Source organism: Pelobates fuscus, chromosome 1, assembly GCF_036172605.1.
Source record: "Pelobates fuscus isolate aPelFus1 chromosome 1, aPelFus1.pri, whole genome shotgun sequence".
In the NCBI taxonomy this organism is placed as follows: domain Eukaryota; kingdom Metazoa; phylum Chordata; class Amphibia; order Anura; family Pelobatidae; genus Pelobates; species Pelobates fuscus.
Window position 1 is genome coordinate 262,788,147 of NC_086317.1, and position 20,903 is coordinate 262,809,049.

General features: G+C 42.6%; 1 protein-coding gene across 1 annotated transcript in view; it reads left to right on the forward strand.

Annotated features, from left to right (window-relative positions):
- Positions 1-20,903, forward strand: part of TEX14 (testis expressed 14, intercellular bridge forming factor) — a 318,249-nt gene that overhangs the window by 231,553 nt on the left and 65,793 nt on the right. The window contains exon 24 of the mRNA XM_063425432.1: positions 2,361-2,482. Coding sequence (XP_063281502.1) covers positions 2,361-2,482 — 122 coding nt within the window. The remainder of the gene's footprint in view (positions 1-2,360; positions 2,483-20,903) is intronic.

Consider the following 20,903-nt stretch of genomic DNA (forward strand, 5'->3'; position numbering starts at 1 on the left):
GGGTGCAGAACCAAGGAGTTGGCTAGACTCCCAAATATATATAGGAAACATGGGGGGATGGTTGCACTCACCTAAACATGCTTAAATGGGGTGCTGCTGGGGGCCATATTATACAATAAATACACAAGATCCAGCGCACTCTCCTATCTACTAAACAGCAACTTCAATGTTGACAGATTTTATTAGTTTGTAAAAGTTTTTTTTAAAAACACCTAATCTAGGCAAAAAAAATGGGGATTTAGTTACATTATATGATCATACATTGCATAAGCCTGCCACAACGTCAATGTACCCCATCTTTGGCAGGTCCTACTCTCACAGTCTAATGTCTGCTCTTATGTGCTCTTATATAAAAATATATATATATATACACAATATACATTATTCTACATATATATTTATGTAATATTTTTACATAATTAAGTCATTTTATTAATTAAAATTTGCGGGATTTCCCTGACAACCCAGGCAGAAAGTCCAGAGAATTGAATTTGCTAGCACTATATTTAACCCTGTAACTTTCCAAGACGCCATAAAACCTGTACATAGGGGGTGCTGTTTTACTCGGGAGACTTCGCTGAACACATATATTAGTGTTTCAAAACAGTAAAATGTATTACAACGATCAGTGAAAGTGACTTTTTTTGCATTTTTCACACACAAACGGCAGTTACACTGATGATATAATTGTTGTGATATGTTTTACGGTTTTGAAACACTAATATTTGCGTTCAGCAACGTCTCCTTAGTATAACAGTACCCCTCATGTACATGTTTTATGGTGTTTTTAAAAGTTACAGAGTCATATATAAGGCTTGTGTTTCAGTTTTATTCACATTGGAATTTGCCAGACTGGTTACGTTGCCTTTGGGACCGCATGGTAGCCCAGGAATGAGAATAACCCCATGATAGCATACCGTTTGCAAAAGCAGACAACCCAAGGTATTGCAAATGGGGTATGTCCAGTCTTTGTTAGTAGCCACTTAGTCACAAACACTGGTCAAAATTGGTGTTCAAATTATTATTATTTTTTTTGTTTTTTGCTATATATTGGGGCTAATGTGTACTGTAGTCATTGCTGTCGGCCCAGTAGTGATGGAATTTAGCGCAGGACTTCTCTTTTTGTATTTATTTTCAGCCCCTGTCCAGGTCTGCCAGCTCTGGCTCCAACCCCTTTCTGACATCATCAAAATGGCCAATTCTTAGCCAATTCAATGCTTTCCCATTGGATTGGCTAAAATCGGCACGGGGGCGGGTCAAATGCCATTTTGAACAGTCAGGACCTCCTCTTAGAGATGCATTGAATCAATGCATCTCTATGAGAAAAATTCAGCGTCTCCATGCAGAGCGTGGGGATGCTGAACGGCATGGCTGCTTACTGTGCAGCCCTGAGCCAGGAAGCCCCTCCAGTGGTTTAAAGATACGGATATACACACTGACAGATATACAGAAACAAACAGACATGCAGATGCATACACACACACACACACACACAGTGACGGACATAAAGATACCCACACACTGAAAGACATACAGACACAAACATTGACAGACATACAGACACACACACACACATACACACACACACACACTGATAGGCATACAGACATCTAAGGAGTGGCCACTTGGAGGTGTCCCTAGAGGTAATGTAAACACTGCCTTTTCTCTGAAAAGGCAGTGGTTACATGAAAATGCCTGAAGGGAGCTATTATACTCACCAGAACAACTACATTAAGCTGTACTTGTTCTGGTGACTATTGTGTCCGTTTAATTTCTCAGACCCCATTATGTACTTGAAAACCAAAGTAATCGGAATGTTCCTTTCTTGGTTAAATACTTTGTTATTATTATTATTTTTGTAAATATATTGTATTCATAATAAATTATGTTTCATAGATAAATATTTGATGTTAAATGAAAGCCCTATTTCTCCTGAATACAATGATATATAATAAGTGTGAGTGCATTTAATCTGAAAGAGGTGAATTACAGTTGAACAGACATATAGTCAAATTCCAGGTTTTGTTTACGTTCTATTTTGATCAAAATGTGTACATTTGGCTCAGTCCTTCAAGGGGTTAAACATGTCTTAATTGCTACACCAATTTAGGTATATTCCAGAGACCAACAGGATTGAAACCATTCCTTCCCAGACACAGTTTATCTCATAGATCTTAATAAAAGGCAGTCAAATTAAACCTTAACATGCCGGAATCAACCATGCTACCATGCATCCATGTTCCATATTTTGTCATTGAAAGAATGAATCCACACTACATTAATTGACAACATTTTTACAAGAACAGTACATCATGCCCACTTGGCATGTTACTAAACTGTATATTTTGTAATTTCTGTAGCTCTGTTATAGATATTCAAGAATTGTCAAGCATTTTATGTGATCACAAAAGCCCTTCTAAAAATCACAACACACCTGGATCCAAGACCGTTTCCTTTAGAATCAGCACTCCAGTCAGCCCAGGTAATGATGCTCAAATCTGGGCTTAAACTTTCAAAGGGTTTTTATGTTTTTATAGACCACACAGACATAACTTCATCAGTAGGGACAACGTTTTATGTTTAGGATGCAACCTTATTACATTGCAGTAAACATCTGGCATTTACTCGTTGAAATTGAAGATTATGCTAGCTTTAGTGTACTAATAATCTTAATTTTAATAATGAAAATAGGCAAGTATTTTGCATATCTCTCTTTACTAACTCCATACAGCAGTAAAGAAACGCATAGAAAAAAGAACCAATCACAGGAGAGCAGGATGTTACAAGGCAATGTGACCTTATCATTTCCTCTTTCAGAAAGCGACAACAAGCAGAAGTAAATATATAGCAAACAATAAACTAATAATAACTCAAAGTTTCAAAGTTCCCATGTGCGAAGGAGCAAACTTCCAAAGAATTCTATACGGACAGCGAAAAAGAGTTCAGGGTTGAGACAAATACGAAGGATAAAATCTCCAATAGTTTCACGTGAACTGCCAATTATCTTCAGAGACGAATAATACTGAAAAGAGAATGTGTGACAGGTTTAGACATAGTCACAAACATGTAACTCCAATTAAAGTACCACCTAACATCCCACTGGAGAATATAGTAACTATAATCTGCTAACTGAGTAATTGTAATGAGAACTCTAATGAGGATTCCATATAAATGGAAGTACGAACCTATCATATAAGCACCAATGTGAGAGGCAAACCTACCTTAGCACCTGATATCTGCAAAGCAAACTAATAGAAAGGGTGGGCAGCGAAGCAGGGGGGGAAAATACTCGCCTCCTGTCATTATTAAAATTAAGATTATTAGTACACTAAAGCTAGCATAATCTTCAATTTTACCACATGACAGTAGGCTTCCTATTTTGCATTGTTAATGCTGAGAAAACAGTATAGAACTAAATAAGAGTCCTACGGTGTGCCGAGAGACCCAGTATTCGGCGTTGTGGGGAGGTCTTCCCCGTTGAACGCCCATGTATAAACCATCTAGCGAGAAATGATACAAGACCAAGTCTGACCGATTGTCAGCAGGATGTTAGTCCCGTAGAGTGAAAGGAGAACGACCTCCACAACTCATAAGCTGGAGAGGTATGACATTGGGTAGTTGGTATCCTAGAGGATCCTAGTCCTTTGGGCGTCCTCAGGTAGTGATACCGGCTGCAGTTCCGTCTCCATCCTCACATCAAGATGCAGGACCGAACCAGACAGGCTGGGAATGTCCAGATGTAGGGGTAGGGTCATTGCAACCCTGGGTTCCCAGATTCTCAAGAGGTCCCCATCAGCCTGCGATCGTCCACTGACCTGCCAAGAAACCTCCAAAGCGGGTCCAGGTCCAGGTCCCGGCCCTCCTGGGATAGAAGATGTGAGTACCCTACGGCTCCGTGAGGAATTGTTTGTCATGAATGTAGCAGGAGAAGATCCTCGCCTGCTCGAGAATTACTGTAGACCTTGTAAGCATGAGAAGCATAAGTCCTCCGGGGAGGTCTAGTCGGACGGAGCGAGATCACCATCGTGCCTCAACTTATACTGTGACGAGTGGTAATATCCAAATCAGTCGGCCCCTATGATATGTGTCTCCCCCGGGAGACGAGTTGATCTTCTGTGAAGAAGACTGTGATCGTAGGAGCCTACATGTTGTCTGATAAACGTGAGTTGGTCCATCGCGGTGGATGTGAAACCTGACTGCCTAAACTGTGGTTACCTGCAGTAGGGTGCAGCCGATCTAGTACTTCTTTATCAATCCATGTATTGTAAAGTATAGGACCAAGAAGTCTAGGTATACAACGTACAGGGTCCCGGTAGTGCCGCGGAGAGTGGTACAAATATTCCCAAGTTGTGGAATAGTCTACGAATCCTCTAAGTGAATAGTATTCTACAAGAGGTTCCAGCCGGTTCTTGGATGAACGTGGAGGTTGATGAGTTTTCAGTTCACTGGAGTGATCTGAATGAGGTTCTCCCGGAAGAGAGTGTCTTGTCTTCCCCGCCCGAATTCATTACTTCTTTCGGTAATTTATCAGGGCCCACCAGGCTCCGAGCTACTGGATCGGGAAGGAGAGGATGTCCCCTGAAAACTGGGTAAGGTGGTCGAGCGAGAAGCAAGTCGGTTGACTACGTGAAAGTGGTCTTCTCCAGGATCGAGTGCCTTTCACCTAGATGTGGTGAAATCCCCTGTGGATGTAGTATGAGGTATATTGATGGTATCTGTGCGTACCGTGTTCTCTGTCCGCTTATCTGGAGCACCAATGGTGGACTCTCGCTCTATATGGGTCATAGAGCCAGCGGTAGCGGATCTCGGGTCTAATGTCCTGAAGTGGTCGACGACCGGCTATGTTGCCAACCGGTTCCAAAGAATCCCTTGTAAAGATAATCGCATACCACCTCCCTCCTAGGGGTTTGGGCCCTTATGAAAGCTGTGGGACCCTTGCGTGTCTAATAAGTTCCCTTTGGAACATTGTGCCTTGTGCCCAGTACCGCCAACCATCCATCAGTGCGGATAAGTGCTGCTATGGGCATCCTATGGGAGAGGCCAACACTGGGGTTTCCTGCGAGGAGCAGAAACAGTTTTTTCCATATACCCAAGTTGTATGCCCGTTCCCGGACGATGTTTGGCTGGGTCCAGCATCGCCCATGGTAAGGTCGTGAATCCTGAAAAACCTCCTCCGTTGGTCACTATAGTCGTCTGAGCTGTTCTGACCGGCATGGAAGGGCATGGGTTTGTCCGACTGTCAGCAGATATGGACATTCTAAGCAAGAGGCTGCAAAGCCATGAGTGCATAATGTTGTGAAGTAGGTTTATCGTAGTAAGGGATACCCCTGTGTAAGGCACAAACCAGTAGTCAGGCACAGGATGCAGGGCAAACAGATCAGTCTACTATGACAGTAGGCAGTGTTCACGGAAAACCTTGCGGGTCTATTCCGAATCATGGCCAAATAAAACAGACTGGGGCTCACCCTGTACATAGAGGTTGCCATAGCATTGCCTCCGTTCAGCAGCACCGTGCAGCGCACGTATAGTGGGGGCTCACCCCCGGTGCACAGGGTATGAACCCTTAAGTGCTGGCCATCGCCCTGATAGAGAGTGTCAGTCACCTCTTCCATTATTAAATTCACCTCAAGGGGAATATATATCGTTAAGTAGGCGGCTCGGAACTCCTGTTCAGCGGTTGTAACCGCATGCTTCTGTTCGGCATTTTAGTGCACGTCTAGCCGGGCCCGGTGCATAGGGCGTGGGCCTTTAACTGCAGGCCGCAGAAGAGGAACAGGGCATAAACCCATACCGTATCATGATTCATTATCAATGGAGGTATTCCTTCAGCTGTAGGTAGAGGCTGTTGCTGTAAGACTTCCTTCGGTCGGGTAGTGTGACTCGCCTATCGTAGGGGTCTCACCCCAAGAGCACCGGGTCTGAACCTGTAAGTGCCGGTCCCAGATTCGAAGTTCGGATTTTCAATCCTCAAGCTCGCTGTTGCGGGGTAGGAGTAGAAGCAGAAGCAGCAGTGCTGTAGGGGGCTCACCCCAGTTGCACAGGGTATGAACCCAACAGTGCTGACCATCAGCCTGATAGTGTCCCACAGCTCTATCAATAATTATTGCACCGCCATGAGGGATATTCTGCACTGAAGCTTGTGACTGTCCCCTTTTTTTGCCGAATAGATTGGCTTATACCTAGTCAGAGATCACCTCAGGTGCACGGGGTATGTACCCGTCAAGCGTGGGTCGCAGCCAAATAAAACAGACTGGATGAGAGCACAATCCGTTTCATTGTGTGCAATGCACCATGCAGACCCCAGCAGGGTGTAGTAGTGTGCAATTTATTGTCTCAAAGTATCAAAACAACCCCAGCAGGGTGTGTGATATGCAGTAGTGTGCACTTATTGTGTGCAATTTATTGTCTCAAAGTACCAAAAGAACCCCAGCAGGGTGTGTGATATGGGGTACCCCAGCAGGGTATCTGTTGTAGTGTAATGCCAGTGGACCCCAGCACGGTCTGTATAAATGACAGTAATGTGTAATAATCCCGGCAGGGTATTCTGTATCTGTCACTTAGTGTTGTCAAATTGTCCCAGCAGGGCAATCCACAATATTGGGATTTGTATAACTGGGCCTCACCCAGGATCACAGAGGTGGCCACAGAGCGACCTCCAAAAAGCAGCATGGTAATAGGGGCAGCACCCCAGGCAGGCACAGTGTAATAAGCCCTTTAGTGCCTAATATGGCAGTAATGAGACAAAAGTGACTGACCTCTGAGGGATAATAGGATATAGCACTAGCTCTAAACTTCAGTCGTCTGTCGTGTTCTGACAGGTAGTCTTAAGTGATAGGGGTCATCCCTTTGAGCATCCATTACCAGACATAGAGTCTTGCTCTAGATTCCTGAACCTTTATCCAGGTGATATCCCTTCAAATCTCCCATCACCGTTATGTACTTATCCCTTTAAGGATTTGGTATCCTTTTAAGGAGTTCCCTCTAAGGGTCCAAGAATGGTATCTTTAAGGAATTTAAGGGTGCTATCCCATTAAAGGATTTTTGGAGGTGATATCCCTTTAAGGTTCCAGTACCTCGAACCACTATACATGAGTACAACTCAAATCTGTAAATAAAAGGCCAGTTAGAATACTTACCTTTGCCTGGATTCGAACTTGGGACCCTGGTGTCCAACGTCCGTGTCAGAGAATCGTGAGCCCAAGAGCAGCTAGGCTAACTGACAGCCCAGGTATATGTTACTCTCGAGCACCAAAATTGTGGTGGGCGAGAGTAGCGAAACAGTCGTCCATAATATCGCGAGACACAAGATAAAAGATGGCCGCCGAGGGTAAAGGAGGGGGGACATGGTCCCTGGATTCTCTGTAGACGCGGGATCAATGATGGCCGGCCGCATCATGCTCGGGCTACCTCGTTGTCGCCCCACAGACTGCCCTGCACCAAGGTAGTGGATGTTGGAAAGCATCCAGCACATTACCGGGTGTACGGTATGGGGCAGCCTGAGAGAGCGAGGGCAGTAAGTCCGGCCGTCCCCTGAGGGTTGTAGGAGGAAGGGGCTGAACGGATAGGCCGGAAGAAGGGGTTAATGCCCGGGAGCCGGTGGGAGCCGACTGGAACTGCGGGAGGGAAGGGGTTAAGCCCCAGCCAGACCCAGAATCCCCATGAGACCCTGGGGGGGGGAAGGAGGAAAGCGGGGAAAGAGGGTCCCCAGATGCCCCAGGTATAGAGGGCCAGGAAAATCGCCAGAAAAGTCATGATACATATGGTATAAAGTACATCTACCATAACTATACATAAAACCTATTAAGTCAACAATAAAATTTACACCTAACACCTATTAAATCCATGTTATAAAATACATAGGACATCTATTAAATACATATAAAGTACATATAATATTTATCAAAACAAAGGATGAAATGCCTATAAAACTGATAAATTACAAGTGATATTAATCACAACTAAAGGTTATGAAATAAGGATAACGTTAAATCTACATAATATCTATGAAATAACATAGAAAAAACACAGCTGCACATAGTACAGAAGCACAGCAAGAACATACAGCAAAATATATAAAAAATATAATCCAGAAACAACCTCAAAGAGGCACTGTAAACATAAAGTAATGGAGAAGAGTAATACTCTGACCTGTCTGCTTGATGGAGCAGTAAAGAAAGAGGAAATGATAAGGTCACATTGCCTTGTGTACATCCTGCTCTTCTGTGATTGGTTCTTTTTTCTATGTGCTTCTTTACTGCTGTATGGAGTTAGTAAAGAGAGATATGCAAAATACGAAGCCTCCTGTCATGTGGTAAAATTAGTCTTTGTCATGTTGGATGGAAATGATCAGCACCTTGTTATTTGTATTTTTTTAAATTATAGAAAAATACACAAGTGAGGGTGCCACTATCACAAATTGTGGATATATAATTACCACTCGATCAGCAGGGATGACATGTAGAAAAAAAACATAAAATAAAAGCATACATAGTGACATATTTAATGATTTAAAATGACAATAGAATATATCAATGAAATAAAACTCACAAGAGAAGTGGCACAAAAAAAAGAAATTAAAGTGATGTCATCAGTAGGAACCGGACAACATTGCAGCTGCACATGTTACAGCAGGGAGATTTTCTGTGTATATGACCCAATAAAGTTGAAGTGCTGACCCTTTGAAGGGAGGTGTGCTGGACTTTTTTGATTTTTACTGTAAAGAAGATGTCTGGCTTTCAAAAGTTGCAGTTCATGACTGCAGGCTTTGCAAGCTATCCCATTCTTCCTCAGTAGACTAGACACTCTCAGTCTCTTCATTAAAAAATAACCAGGGGCGGAGCCAGCTGAGGAACAGAGCGGACACGTTTTCCCCGAGCTCCGAGCACAATCAGCCTCAAAACTGACAAAACTCAGTGAAAAAGGCGATTTTTTCCGGCAAAACCAGTCATCGGAGGTGCAGTAAGGAATATGGGTCGGAAGAATAAAAAACCCAAGGGTGATCGATCCCCAACAAGCCGAGACATAGGCGAACTACTGCGGGGTGCCCAGAGGGCCGCTTGGAACAAGATGGCGCTGGAGGGAGACGAGACCTCTTACTCATCGGGAGATAACCCGTTCGATATGGGAGAGGAGATACCCCACAATGCGCCCAAGAGACCCACGATCCCTCAACAAGCCTCAACCGAGCCGGTAACTGCCGCCCAGCTAAAGGACATGCTTGCCGAGCTGCGAACAAACATTGCAGCGGACATGGCGGACTTTAAAACGGCGGTTGAAAAGGCCACCTCACGGATCACACTCCTAGAGGCCACAACAAGCACACAGGACTCCAGACTCACGGTGGTAGAGAACCAAATAGCTGAAATTTCCAAACTACAATTACTTACCACAGATAGAATGGATGCCATGGAAGACCAAAAACGGCGATACAACCTCAAACTCCGCGGCGTTCCAGACTTGATCGACCTGGCGGGCTTACCACATTACATCCGCAGGCTGTTCAGCACATTGCTGCCACCCAAGCAAGCAAAAACGGTGAGATTAGATGGCCTGTTCCGTCTACCGAAACCTCCCACAGCGCCCATGTCCGCAACCGCAGACCTTATCATCCGTTTTCAATCCATGTCGGATAAGGCCCTCCTGCTCCAAGCCATAAAGGGAAAGACCCCATTATGTTTTGAAGGCTCATCTTTGACGACATTCCCAGACCTCACCCGGAACACCATTGCATGGCGCAGGTCCCTGAGGCCGCTTCTACAGCTCCTTCAATCGCAGAATATTCCATACCACTGGGGTACACCTAGACAACTGATGTTCACCCACCTAAACACTGCCTATAAGGCACGGAGCTATGCAGAACTGGACGCTTTCATGGGCAAGCTTGGTATCACAGGAACGAAGAGTGTGGCAGGTACGGGACTGACTCACTTAGACCCCTCTGCCATCGAGGAATTCATACCCCGCACGACAAGACGCCCAGGGCCGGAGCAACTGACCTGAGCGTAAAAGCCCATCTGGCTGCCCTTCCTTGAAGGACTATCGGGTCACTTCCAACCCCAACACCGATAGACGCTCAGACACCTGCCCTGCCAGGCCACATGAAAGTACTCTGTTCCTTGGCTGATCAAGTTCAACATGTTGTTTACTCATTTTATTTAAGTTTAATGTGTTACCTTTGTTTTTAATGGTCAATATGCTAAGACCGACATAACTATTACCTGCAGCAAGTTGGCACATACTAACACCCACACCCTCTGCTCTGCTAAACATGACCGCACCATGCGCGAAGCAACCCCCCCCCCCTCCCCCACCTCCCACACACTACCCTAGCGCCATGCTTCAGAACAGTAAGCAACTGCATACGGGAAACAGGAGGGAGGTTACCCCTGACAGGGAACTAAACGACCCACATCAGAGACAACGCATAAGTACCCTAGGGTCCTAATAAATGACACCATAAATGACACCCGTTCTGAAACCATTTTGTTTCGTTTTTTTATTTTATTCATTAAACTGCCCACATAGATGGCCTTATACTCATTGACGTGTCACTCACTCTCTCTCACGCCTAGCTGACGCATAGGGAGCCTAGCTGCCTCAATCTCAGACCCATCCACTCACTGCACACGACTATGACCCCCAAACGCTGTCAGGCTGGCTGAGACCCTCACACGTTTGTCCTATACTATGTTCTTCTTGACTTATTTAAAAAAAAACAGTGCAGTATGAATAACTCTTTACCTTACTTGAATGTATGTCTAGTAATATATATATTCATGCCTTTTGAAATGTGTATACATCTCACTGCACTGTCAAAAATAAAGAATTAAAAAAAAAAAAAAGAAAAAAGAAATTATTTTTATTTGTGCAAGAAAACTTTTAAGCCTCTAGGGGGGCTTACTCCCCAATCTGTGGAAATCGCCGTTTGGTACCTCTTAAAATCAGTCCAGAAATAAGTTGTAACATAAAAGTTCTTATCTGGCTCGCGGTTATCGGCTTTCTTCCTTGGGGCACTGTAATTGCAGTATAGCTCGACGCGTTTCGTCCTTCGGACTTCTTCAAGAACATAGTCTCCTCTTCCCGTCTGGCGTTTTTAAATGATTTGCGTGGCTGATCCTTTAGTGGGCTGTTCAACTTTAAACGCAGAATAACTTTATTGATACTATCTGCCTTGGGAAACAACAGTTCCAATGAGTATATACAAAAACTTACCGAACTATGTATAAAAGCTATGGTAACCACATAGCGAAAATAGAATTTGGATACAAGATAAAAATAACGCGATATAAAAATCTTTCATGTTATACATAATCTCACTATTCTTAACATATAATGACCTACAGCAATCATACCAAGCACTAATATAAAAACAACAGATAGTATACTGGCATATATATAATATCACACCATACTATATTCACAGTGGTAATGAAAAAAAACAGTGATGAAACTTCATAAATCACAAGGATATCTTAGCTACAAATTGATATCAATCTTCTCATAAATAGAGAGCTTATAGTACAACTGACATCATATATAACATTTTGCATCACTCTTTAAGGGAGGAAAATAACAATAAAAATGGCAATGGGAATATTGATGAATATTAAAGATGGAATTTCTAAGTTACTGGATATAAAAATATATACCGTATATACTCGAGTATAAGCCGAGTTTTTCAGCACCTTTTTTGTGCTGAAAAAACCCAACTCGTCTTATACTCGAGTCAGTGTCTGTATTCTGGCAATTTATATTGCCATAATACAGACTGGGGGCTATGGGGGCTGCAGAGCGTTTACTTACCTCTCCTGCAGCTCCTGTCAGCTCCCTTCTCCTCCGCGCCGGTCCGTTCAGCACCACTGTCAGCTCCCAGTGTAAGTCTCACAAGAGCCGCGGGGTCATAGTGCGGCTCTCGCGAGACTTACAGTGTGAGCTGACAGAGAAGCTGCACGGACCGGCGCGGAGGAGGAGGGAGCTGACAGGAGTTGCAGGAGAGGTAAGTAAACTCTCAGCAAGCCCCCCTCCTCCTCCCACTGAACTACCAATGCCACTTGACCCCCAGGGAGTGAGAGCCCCCCTCCCTGCCATGTATCAAGCAGGGAGGGGGGATGGAAAAAATAAATACATAATAATAATAAAATATTAAAAATAATAATAATTTTAAAAAAATAACAATATAACAAAAAAATTAAAATAAATAAATTAATAAAATAAATAATATAACAAAAAAATGATTAAAATAATAATAAAATAACAATAATCAAAATGCCCACCCCCCGCCAACACATACACAAACACACACTGCATCACACACACTCACACTGCATTCATATACACACACTGCATTCACACACACACTGCACTCATACACACACACTGCCTTCATACACACACACTGGACTCACACTGCACTCATACACACACACTGTAAATAAATATTCAATTAATATAATTTTTTTAGGATCTAATTTTATTTAGAAATTTACCAGTATTTCCCACCCTAGTCTTATACTCGAGTCAATAAGTTTTCCCAGTTTTTTGGGGTAAAATTAGGGGCCTCGGCTTCTATTCGGGTCGGCTTATACTCGAGTATATACAATATATATATATATATATAAACCGACTGAAAGACAAGCTAGTTGTCGATGAACATAGCGACACAGCCAACTAAAATATAAGATACAATAAAACCACTTATGGTGAAACGCGTTTATGGTTATTTACTCTTGTATTTTACTGTGTATTTTAAAACAATACATTTTTTGGCTACTTTACTGTACCAATCCTTTTTTTATTGCACTCTCTATGCACTTTCAACTCTTTTACTTACTCCTGGCATTTTAAACGTTCCTGGTTACTCTTACTTCCACTGGCATTTTTACTGTTCCAGTACTCCAAGAAATCCCAGGTGGGGATCATACCACCAACGCTTATCCATTGAGCGTTGCTCTATCTCTGCTCTATCTTTTGTGAGTATTATTTTATCTTCTATTTTACTCTTACTCGAGCACTATTGTAGCCTTTTACCTTTCTCTCTTGGAGCTTTGGACTACCAGACGGTAAACGGATGCACTTCTGCTGTATATCCCATAAGCGGGGATTATACCGCTGTACGCTATTCACACCACAGCTGGCCATAGCTCTCTCAAATGTGAGTGATCTACCTTTTTCTATCTATTGCACACTAATCCCATCACAATTGAGATCACTATTGTTGCTTTCTATCCTCTTTCCGAGTTTTGGATTACCAGACAGTGTTGACGGAGACCCCTACCCTACATATCCCACAAGCTGGGATTATACCGCTGTACGCTATCCACACCAGAGCTGGCCATGGCTCTCCCAAATGTGAGTTCACTACTTATATTATCTACTGCACCCTGAATTTTAGACACACTGCACCCTTGGTTGCCTCTACCTCTCTTCTGTTTTCATATACCGAGCGATCAACACCAGACGTACCTACCAAGAAATCATACCCTACCAAGTATTCCTGATTATCCACTAGTATTCTAGTGGAATTTTACTGGACTATCTATCCTTATTTGGTGCAGCCCTACTTTATCTTTTTGCTATCTCATTAAAATTATATATTTAGCTAGCTGGGGTGGGGGGAATTGGGGAATTTGGTGTTAGGCTAGCTAGTGGCTAACGTTAAAGAAAAAAAAATTAAAACAGTTTTAAAAAGTTAAAAAAAATGTTTTAATAACATTTTTTAAAAACGTTAAAAATTAACCCCTTCCCTGCCAGTTTTTCACTACCTACAGCAGGGGTAGTCAACCTTTTTCTATCTACCGCCCACTAATGCATCTTTCTTGATAGAAAAATGTCCTTACCGCCCACCAGTTTTCGCGCAAGTGCTGAATATTTTTTATAATGCGTGTTTTTAAAAAAATGTACATACATTTATCTTTTAATTTCTACTTTATGCATGTGTATAATGTTTTTAACTTTATAAAGTTTAAGGAGAAAACAATAAAGTAAATTGAAACTACCTTTAACTAGTGATTAAGGAGATCCTTGAGGCTTATGCTGAGAGACTAAATATTTGATATCTGGTTCGATTTTCGTAAGGAACAAACAAAGGTCTCCTCTTTCGGTGATATTCAGACGACTTCTCTCTTTGCTCATAATATGATTTCTCATCCGTGCATCAGCTCCCCTCCCCACTTTTTTTTTCCTTTTTTATATTTTTTTACCTTCCTTATACCAATGCCCATCAGGAATGCTGAGCTAGGTAGCCCACTTACTATTATTAGCCAAGAACAATTCTCTCCTTTTCCTTTTAATTTTCCTTTTTTCTCCTTTGTTTACAAATACTCTGCTCCTTCTTTCTCCTTTTTTAAAGTACTCCACTCCCTGCTATCGTGTATCCCCCTACCTACTCCAACTCCTCCTCTTCCTCTACCCGCGTGTTACATTCGTTCATGAGCACACGCATTTGTACGTGCATACGCGTTCAGGCACACACGCTTGTGCTTTCATGCACTCGCATCTGCAACCTCGCATTTCCTGCTTACCACTGAGTGCGCGAGAGATGAATAAAGTGTTCATCTCTCTAGATGGAGGGAGGATTCTGCTACCACCCACCTGGAATCCCCAAACGCCCACTGGTGGGCGGTAGTGACCAGGTTGGCAACCCATGACCTACAGTGATCAAAATACAGATCACAGTATTATACTGTGATATGATTTTTTTTTTTTTTTTTTAAACCCTCTGGGGTTCAATGTATTTAATTTAAATATTTTAAAATTATATATTTTGCTAGCTGTGGTGGGTGGGAGATATGCGAAATTAGGGAATTGATTGTTAGTGCTGCTTCCTGCTAGTTAGTTGTTAATGGTAAAAAAAACAAAAAAACGCTTATAAAAATGTTAAATCTGTTAAAAAAAAAAAGCTTTAAGAAAGTTTAGGAAAGTTTAAAAAAATTAATAAGCAAAAAAAAGTTTTAAAAAGTAAAAAAAAAATACATTTAAAAATGATCATTACCACTACACCTGGAACAAACTAGAGAAAAAAATTATCCCATGCCAAGGTTCAAAATATTCCTTTTGAATTACCCCAGGATGTATTCTTTAATCAATAGTATGTGTTTGTGGGGAAGTTTGAATAACCAACTAGCTAAACTACTCCAAAATGGAACATGGACACAGCATAAAACTTCAAAGTTAGAAAAAAAACTGAATGGTTGCGTCTCAAATGTGCCCCTTCAACATCCACATATACCTGGCAAAGGTACATACAGGGGTATTGCTGTACTCAGACGACATAGCTGAGCAACATATGTAGTATTATACAGTCGTAGCACACCTAAGGTTTGCAAAATATACTGTGCAAACTCACTTTGTGTGCCAAAATGCAGAAAAAACGCTTATTACTACACTTGGTACAAGCTAGCGGAAAAATGATCCCACGCCAAGGTCCAAAATATGCCTTTAGAAATACCCTGGATGTCTTCTTTTAGAAATGGTATGCCTTTATATGGTAGTTGAATTATATAGCCTGCTAAAATGGGACATGGACACCGCGTAAAAATTCAATGTTTGAAAAAAACTGGAATGTCTGTCTCAAATGTGCCCATTCCATGTCCACATATACCTGGCAAAGGTACTTATGGTGGCATTGCTGTACTCAGCCGACATAGCTGAGCAACATATGAAGTATTATACAGTTGTAGCACACATACAATTTGCAAAATATACTGTGCAAACTGCCTTTGTGTGTCAAAAAGGCAGGAAAAATGCTTATTACCACTACACTTGGTACAAGCTAGCTGAAAAACTATCCCACGTTAAGGTTCAAAATATGCCTTTTCAAATACCCTGGGATGTCTTCTTTAAGAAATGGTATGCCTTTATGGTGTAGTTGTAATATGTAGCCTGCTCAAGTGCTGCAAAGCGGGACACGGACGCATCAAAACCCTCCATGAAAATTCACAGTTAAAAACCTGAACTTGTCACGTCTCTTTTACAGCACTGTAACTTCACAAAATAGTGTCTAGGTCATACATTGGGCAAATTGTTGTACTCAGAAGGTGTAACTGAGTATAATTTCGGGATTTTTATGACCGTGGTACGTATTAAGTGTAAGATATACTCAGCAAAAATGCAATATATATCTAAATGGCATTTTTACCTCCCCTCACCTCAAACATTGACAAAAAATGGTGAATAAATGGTGACAAGTTAAGGCACAATATACACCATATAAGAAACCCTGGGGTTTCTGCTTTATGAAATGAAAGCCCTTTGTCATACCCTAAAATGAGACATAGGCCCGTCAAATCCATCTATGAAAATTCTAACTATATAAACTGAAATAGCCTTGTCTCTTATATGGCACTGTAGCTTTACAGAAAAGTGCCAAAGGCATACAATGGGGGTATTGTTATACTCAGCAGATGTAGCTGAACACAATATGGGGTTCTGTGCAGGAATAGCACACACCAGCTTTATGAAATACACATTACAAAAACATTGTTTTCTATGTATATGCCAAAATAGAGAATAAACACAATTTTACTCCAATATTTAGCAGAGATAGGCGATGAAATGGCTACGTAAAAAGTGTCAAACTAGCCTTAGGTAAATAGCCTTTGATGCCTACTTTATATAAATATATACTTTTGTGTGGCAATTTTGTTTTCTGTGATGGCTACTAAACCTATAAGACAATCATACCAAATTCTAAAATTGTTGCAAATTGAAATTTTATTTTAGTCCTTGTATTTTGTGACCTGTAGCTTTCAAAATAGGATCAAAATCCTATACATATGATGTACTCTATAAATCAAAACATATAAATGAATTTATTTTTAATTACTTTTTCTAAGCTGGACATATTATGCAAACACTATTCTTGCCAAAACTGTGGGGGGGGGGGGGGGAAATGTTTTTTTTAATTTTATTTTTATGTGTCCTTAAGGGGTTAAAATGAAGTTTTATAGTTTGATTTTTTTTAGGGAACCTTTTTCAATTTTTTCCATTTTATAAGCTTCTTAAATAAGTATTATCCATTGTATCTTATATTTTAGTTAGCTGTGTCACTATGTTTATCGACAACTAGCTTGTCCAGTCTGTTTATACCCAGTAATTCCGTCTTTAATATTCATCAATATTCTCATCGCTATTATTGCTATTTTTATTGTTATTTTCCTCCCTTAAAGGACCACTCTAGGCACCCAGACCACTTCAGCTTAATGAAGTGGTCTGGGTGCCAGGTCCAGCTAGGGTTAACTAATTTTTTTTATAAACATAGCAGTTTCAGAGAAACTGCTATGTTTATCAATTAGTTAAGCCTTCCCCTATTTCCTCTTGTGGCTGTCTCACTGACAGCCGCTAGAGGCGCTTGCGTGATTCTCACTGTGAAAATCACAGTGAGAGCACGCAAGCGTCCATAGGAAAGCATTATGAATGCTTTCCTATGTGACCGGCTGAATGCGCGCGCAGCTCTTGCCGCGCGTGCGCATTCAGCCGACGGGGAGGAACGGAGGCGGAGAGGAGGAGGAGAGCTCCCCGCCCAGCGCTGGAAAAAGGTAAGTTTTAACCCTTTTCCCCTTTCCAGAGCCGGGCGGGAGTGGGTCCCTGAGGGTGGGGGCACCCTCAGGGCACTCTAGCGCCTGGAAAACGAGTATGCTTTCCTGGCACTAGAGTGGTCCTTTAAAGAGTGATGCATAATGTTTTATATGATGTCAGTTGTACTATAAGCTCTCTATGATCAATTCTATTTATGAGAAGATTGATATCAATTTGTAGCTAAGATATCCTTGTGATTTATGAAGTTTCATCACTGTTTTTTGTCATTACCACTGTGAATATAGTATGGTGTGATAGTATATATTATGTAGAAAGGCCATTAGGCCTGATTTTGTGGGAGGAGTAAGTCCCCTACTTAAACTCCCAGCACCTACTCCCCTCTGACGTTCAAGTTCAAGTGTTCCTTGATCTACTTCCGGTCCGCGTGTCTTCAGGTTCGCGTCACTTCCGGTTCGGGTGTCTGGTGTATTGGCTGCACGGCTGAAATCCTCCGTTTTTCGGCGGTCCGGCTTGCTTGCTAGCTAACCGTGAGTTAAAACATGCGTTACATTCCGGTCCCCACCACACCGCACTGTGGTCTCATCGAGGGGCCGGAACGCACATTTTGTCAAATCTTACCAGGGACCACCCATGGTCCCCTCACGTCAGCATCTAGGCGGCTCTTCCGTACACCCGCCTGGGGGGTCCTACACCATCCCCCCTCACCCCCTCACAGTCTAAATAATCTTTCGGTACAAACGTTATTTTAGCAAATAAATATACATATAAATCAATTTGGGGATTATCTCATGCTGTTATAAAAGCTATACTTTCTTTCTATGTGGGAAAGGGATACCAGGAAAGTTACTATAAGTACTCGTACTTTTGTTATATTGCGACTAAATTGCAAAAACAGGGGTTCTTCTCCTCTAAATCCAGGTTTTCATTCTACAATAGCACCAACCATTTTGCTCCTTCTATATTGCAAAACCCTGATTCTTGTTCTTTAATCCAGGTATAGTATTTATTTATTTTACTTTTCTACGCACGCTACGTTCATACGTCACGCCCACTCAGATTTACATCTGTCTTAAAACCCTTAGGTTTCTTCTATGATAAGCATCAAACAGCTTTGCCTCTTCTAATAAATTGCAAAACCCTGGTTCTTGTCCCTTATATCCAGGTATAGTATTTTCTTTAAACTTCAGTATTTATTTACTTCAGTTTCTGTTTCAAGGCCGCAGACAGCCTTCATTTTCCATTTACCACTCTCTCGTATCACTCGTCTATGCCCCCCATTAATTCATGAGGCGCTCATACGCCACGCTCACATATCTACATCTTTCTCAAACCCCTTAGGCTTCTTCTACGATATCAACAACCGTAATTTTGGGTATAGTCCATGCTCTCAAAATTATTTCAAGTGGTGGGGGGAATACTGCCGATGCGAAAAAACTTAACTTAGCCTAGTGACGGATGAGGCCCTACTAATGCCAAGTGGCGGTGAGAGGCTCTATCTATGATTTGGGCGAGGTGAACTACGTTAAGCCTCTCTTCCATATATACTCAAAGGTCAAGTCCCCTGGTATAATCACTATCAAGGTTAGTATCCTACCATCACATAAATTCACCAATTTATCCCATAGATGGTACGTGAACTGGCTCACAGGGTCTGGGCTTCAGACCTAGCTCACCGAGGCATGTACAAACCATCTCCCACCTCAACACGGAGGTACGGCCCAACGCCCAAATCAACGCCTCATTCGCTCTTCTATAGGGCCGTAGTCAGGGCCTCACTTTCCACGGCCACACGTTTTGAACCTTTTAAATGTCATCGAGAGGCCAACATCCCGCCACCACATATGTGGCAACGTAGTTCACCTCGCCCAAATCATAGATAGAGCCTCTCACCACCACTTGGCATTAGTAGGGCCTCATCCGTCACTAGGCTAAGTTAAGTTTTTTCGCTTCGGCAGTATTCCCCCTCACCCCCCCCCCCCCACCACTTGAAATAATTTTCTCAGACGCCCCTACTAAATCCAACTCATTTAATTCATTTCTAGAATGTCACAAGATACATCTCCCATTGATGATTTGCCTGCTAAGGACATAATATCCACTCCTATCAGACCAGAGTCTCCAGGAGTATCTTTCGCCCCTTCTACCCCTTTGAGAGCATGGACTATACCCAAAATTACGACCGAACTTAGGCTTAGGGGCATCCCCTTTCCTGCTACGGCCCGAAAGGCGGAAATATACAGACTTTTGACCAACCAAGCCCCTGAGCCTAGGCCAGGCACTAGCTCTCAAAGTCAACCTTCCGGCGCTGGCACAGCCACCCAGGACACCCTTGCGGCAATCGTGGCCAACCTGCAGACCTTAAACAGCAGGTTAAGCAAGGTGGAGAGTGCCATAGCCTCCCCAGGTAACCTTCCTGACCTTTCATCCCTCACCCCGGCAGTACCTATGGCACCAACACCCGTCCCTACACTTCCGCCTCCAGCTCCTGCCCCAGTTACGTCTCCTTTCGTGTCACCAGCTCACTTCGTCCCAGACTCCATTAGGAAAGAAATCCTAGATGGGAAGGACGTGTGTCTGGTGTCATTGCTTATTGCCTCCCAAGACGTGCTGGAGAACAGGGCTTATAACTTTGGCGATATCTCGGTGGTTCTTAAAACCAGAGACCCTAGGCTCAACAAAAAATTATCGATTCCCAATTTTGTTTTGGCCTTCAGGATATACCGTGATGTCATCTGCTTGGTATATCCCCACAGGAGAGAGGAACTGGACCTCTATCTCCATAAAGTGGTGGATTTGGGCGTTAAGTACGGGGGCTCATCTTTTTATGATTATCATAAATCGATATCAGCGAAAGTGGCGACACATCTGAAACAGTTTAATGTAAGAATTAACTGGTGTCAGATGGATACAGAACTATTCTGTCTCCACTTCGCTGGTCTGAGGCCCCCGTCCTGTGCCATATGCAATTCCTCAACCCACTTGGCCGATTTGTGCCCTTCTATGGCTGATCCATCCACCCCCACTCCCACCCCTCAATCCACTTCCACTCCTCACCTTAAACAGGGAGGTGGACAGCGGGCTAAACTGGGTAGGCCCATCTTCTTTTTAGGGAAAGCTCAGGTGTGCAACAACTTCAATGCAGGTTCCTGCAGCTTCAGCGCCTGTTGATTGTTGCACATCTGCTCTATCTGCTTCAGGGCACACACTAAGACCATGTGCCCAGCCAGGTTGTCCCCTAGCAAGTGACTAACCGACGTTAATATCGACAACCTGTTTTTTTACTTAAAAACTCATCCAAGTAAACATCTAGTGGAGTATTTGATAACAGGGTTCACCCAGGGCTTTCTCACGGGTCTCGTGGCCATTCC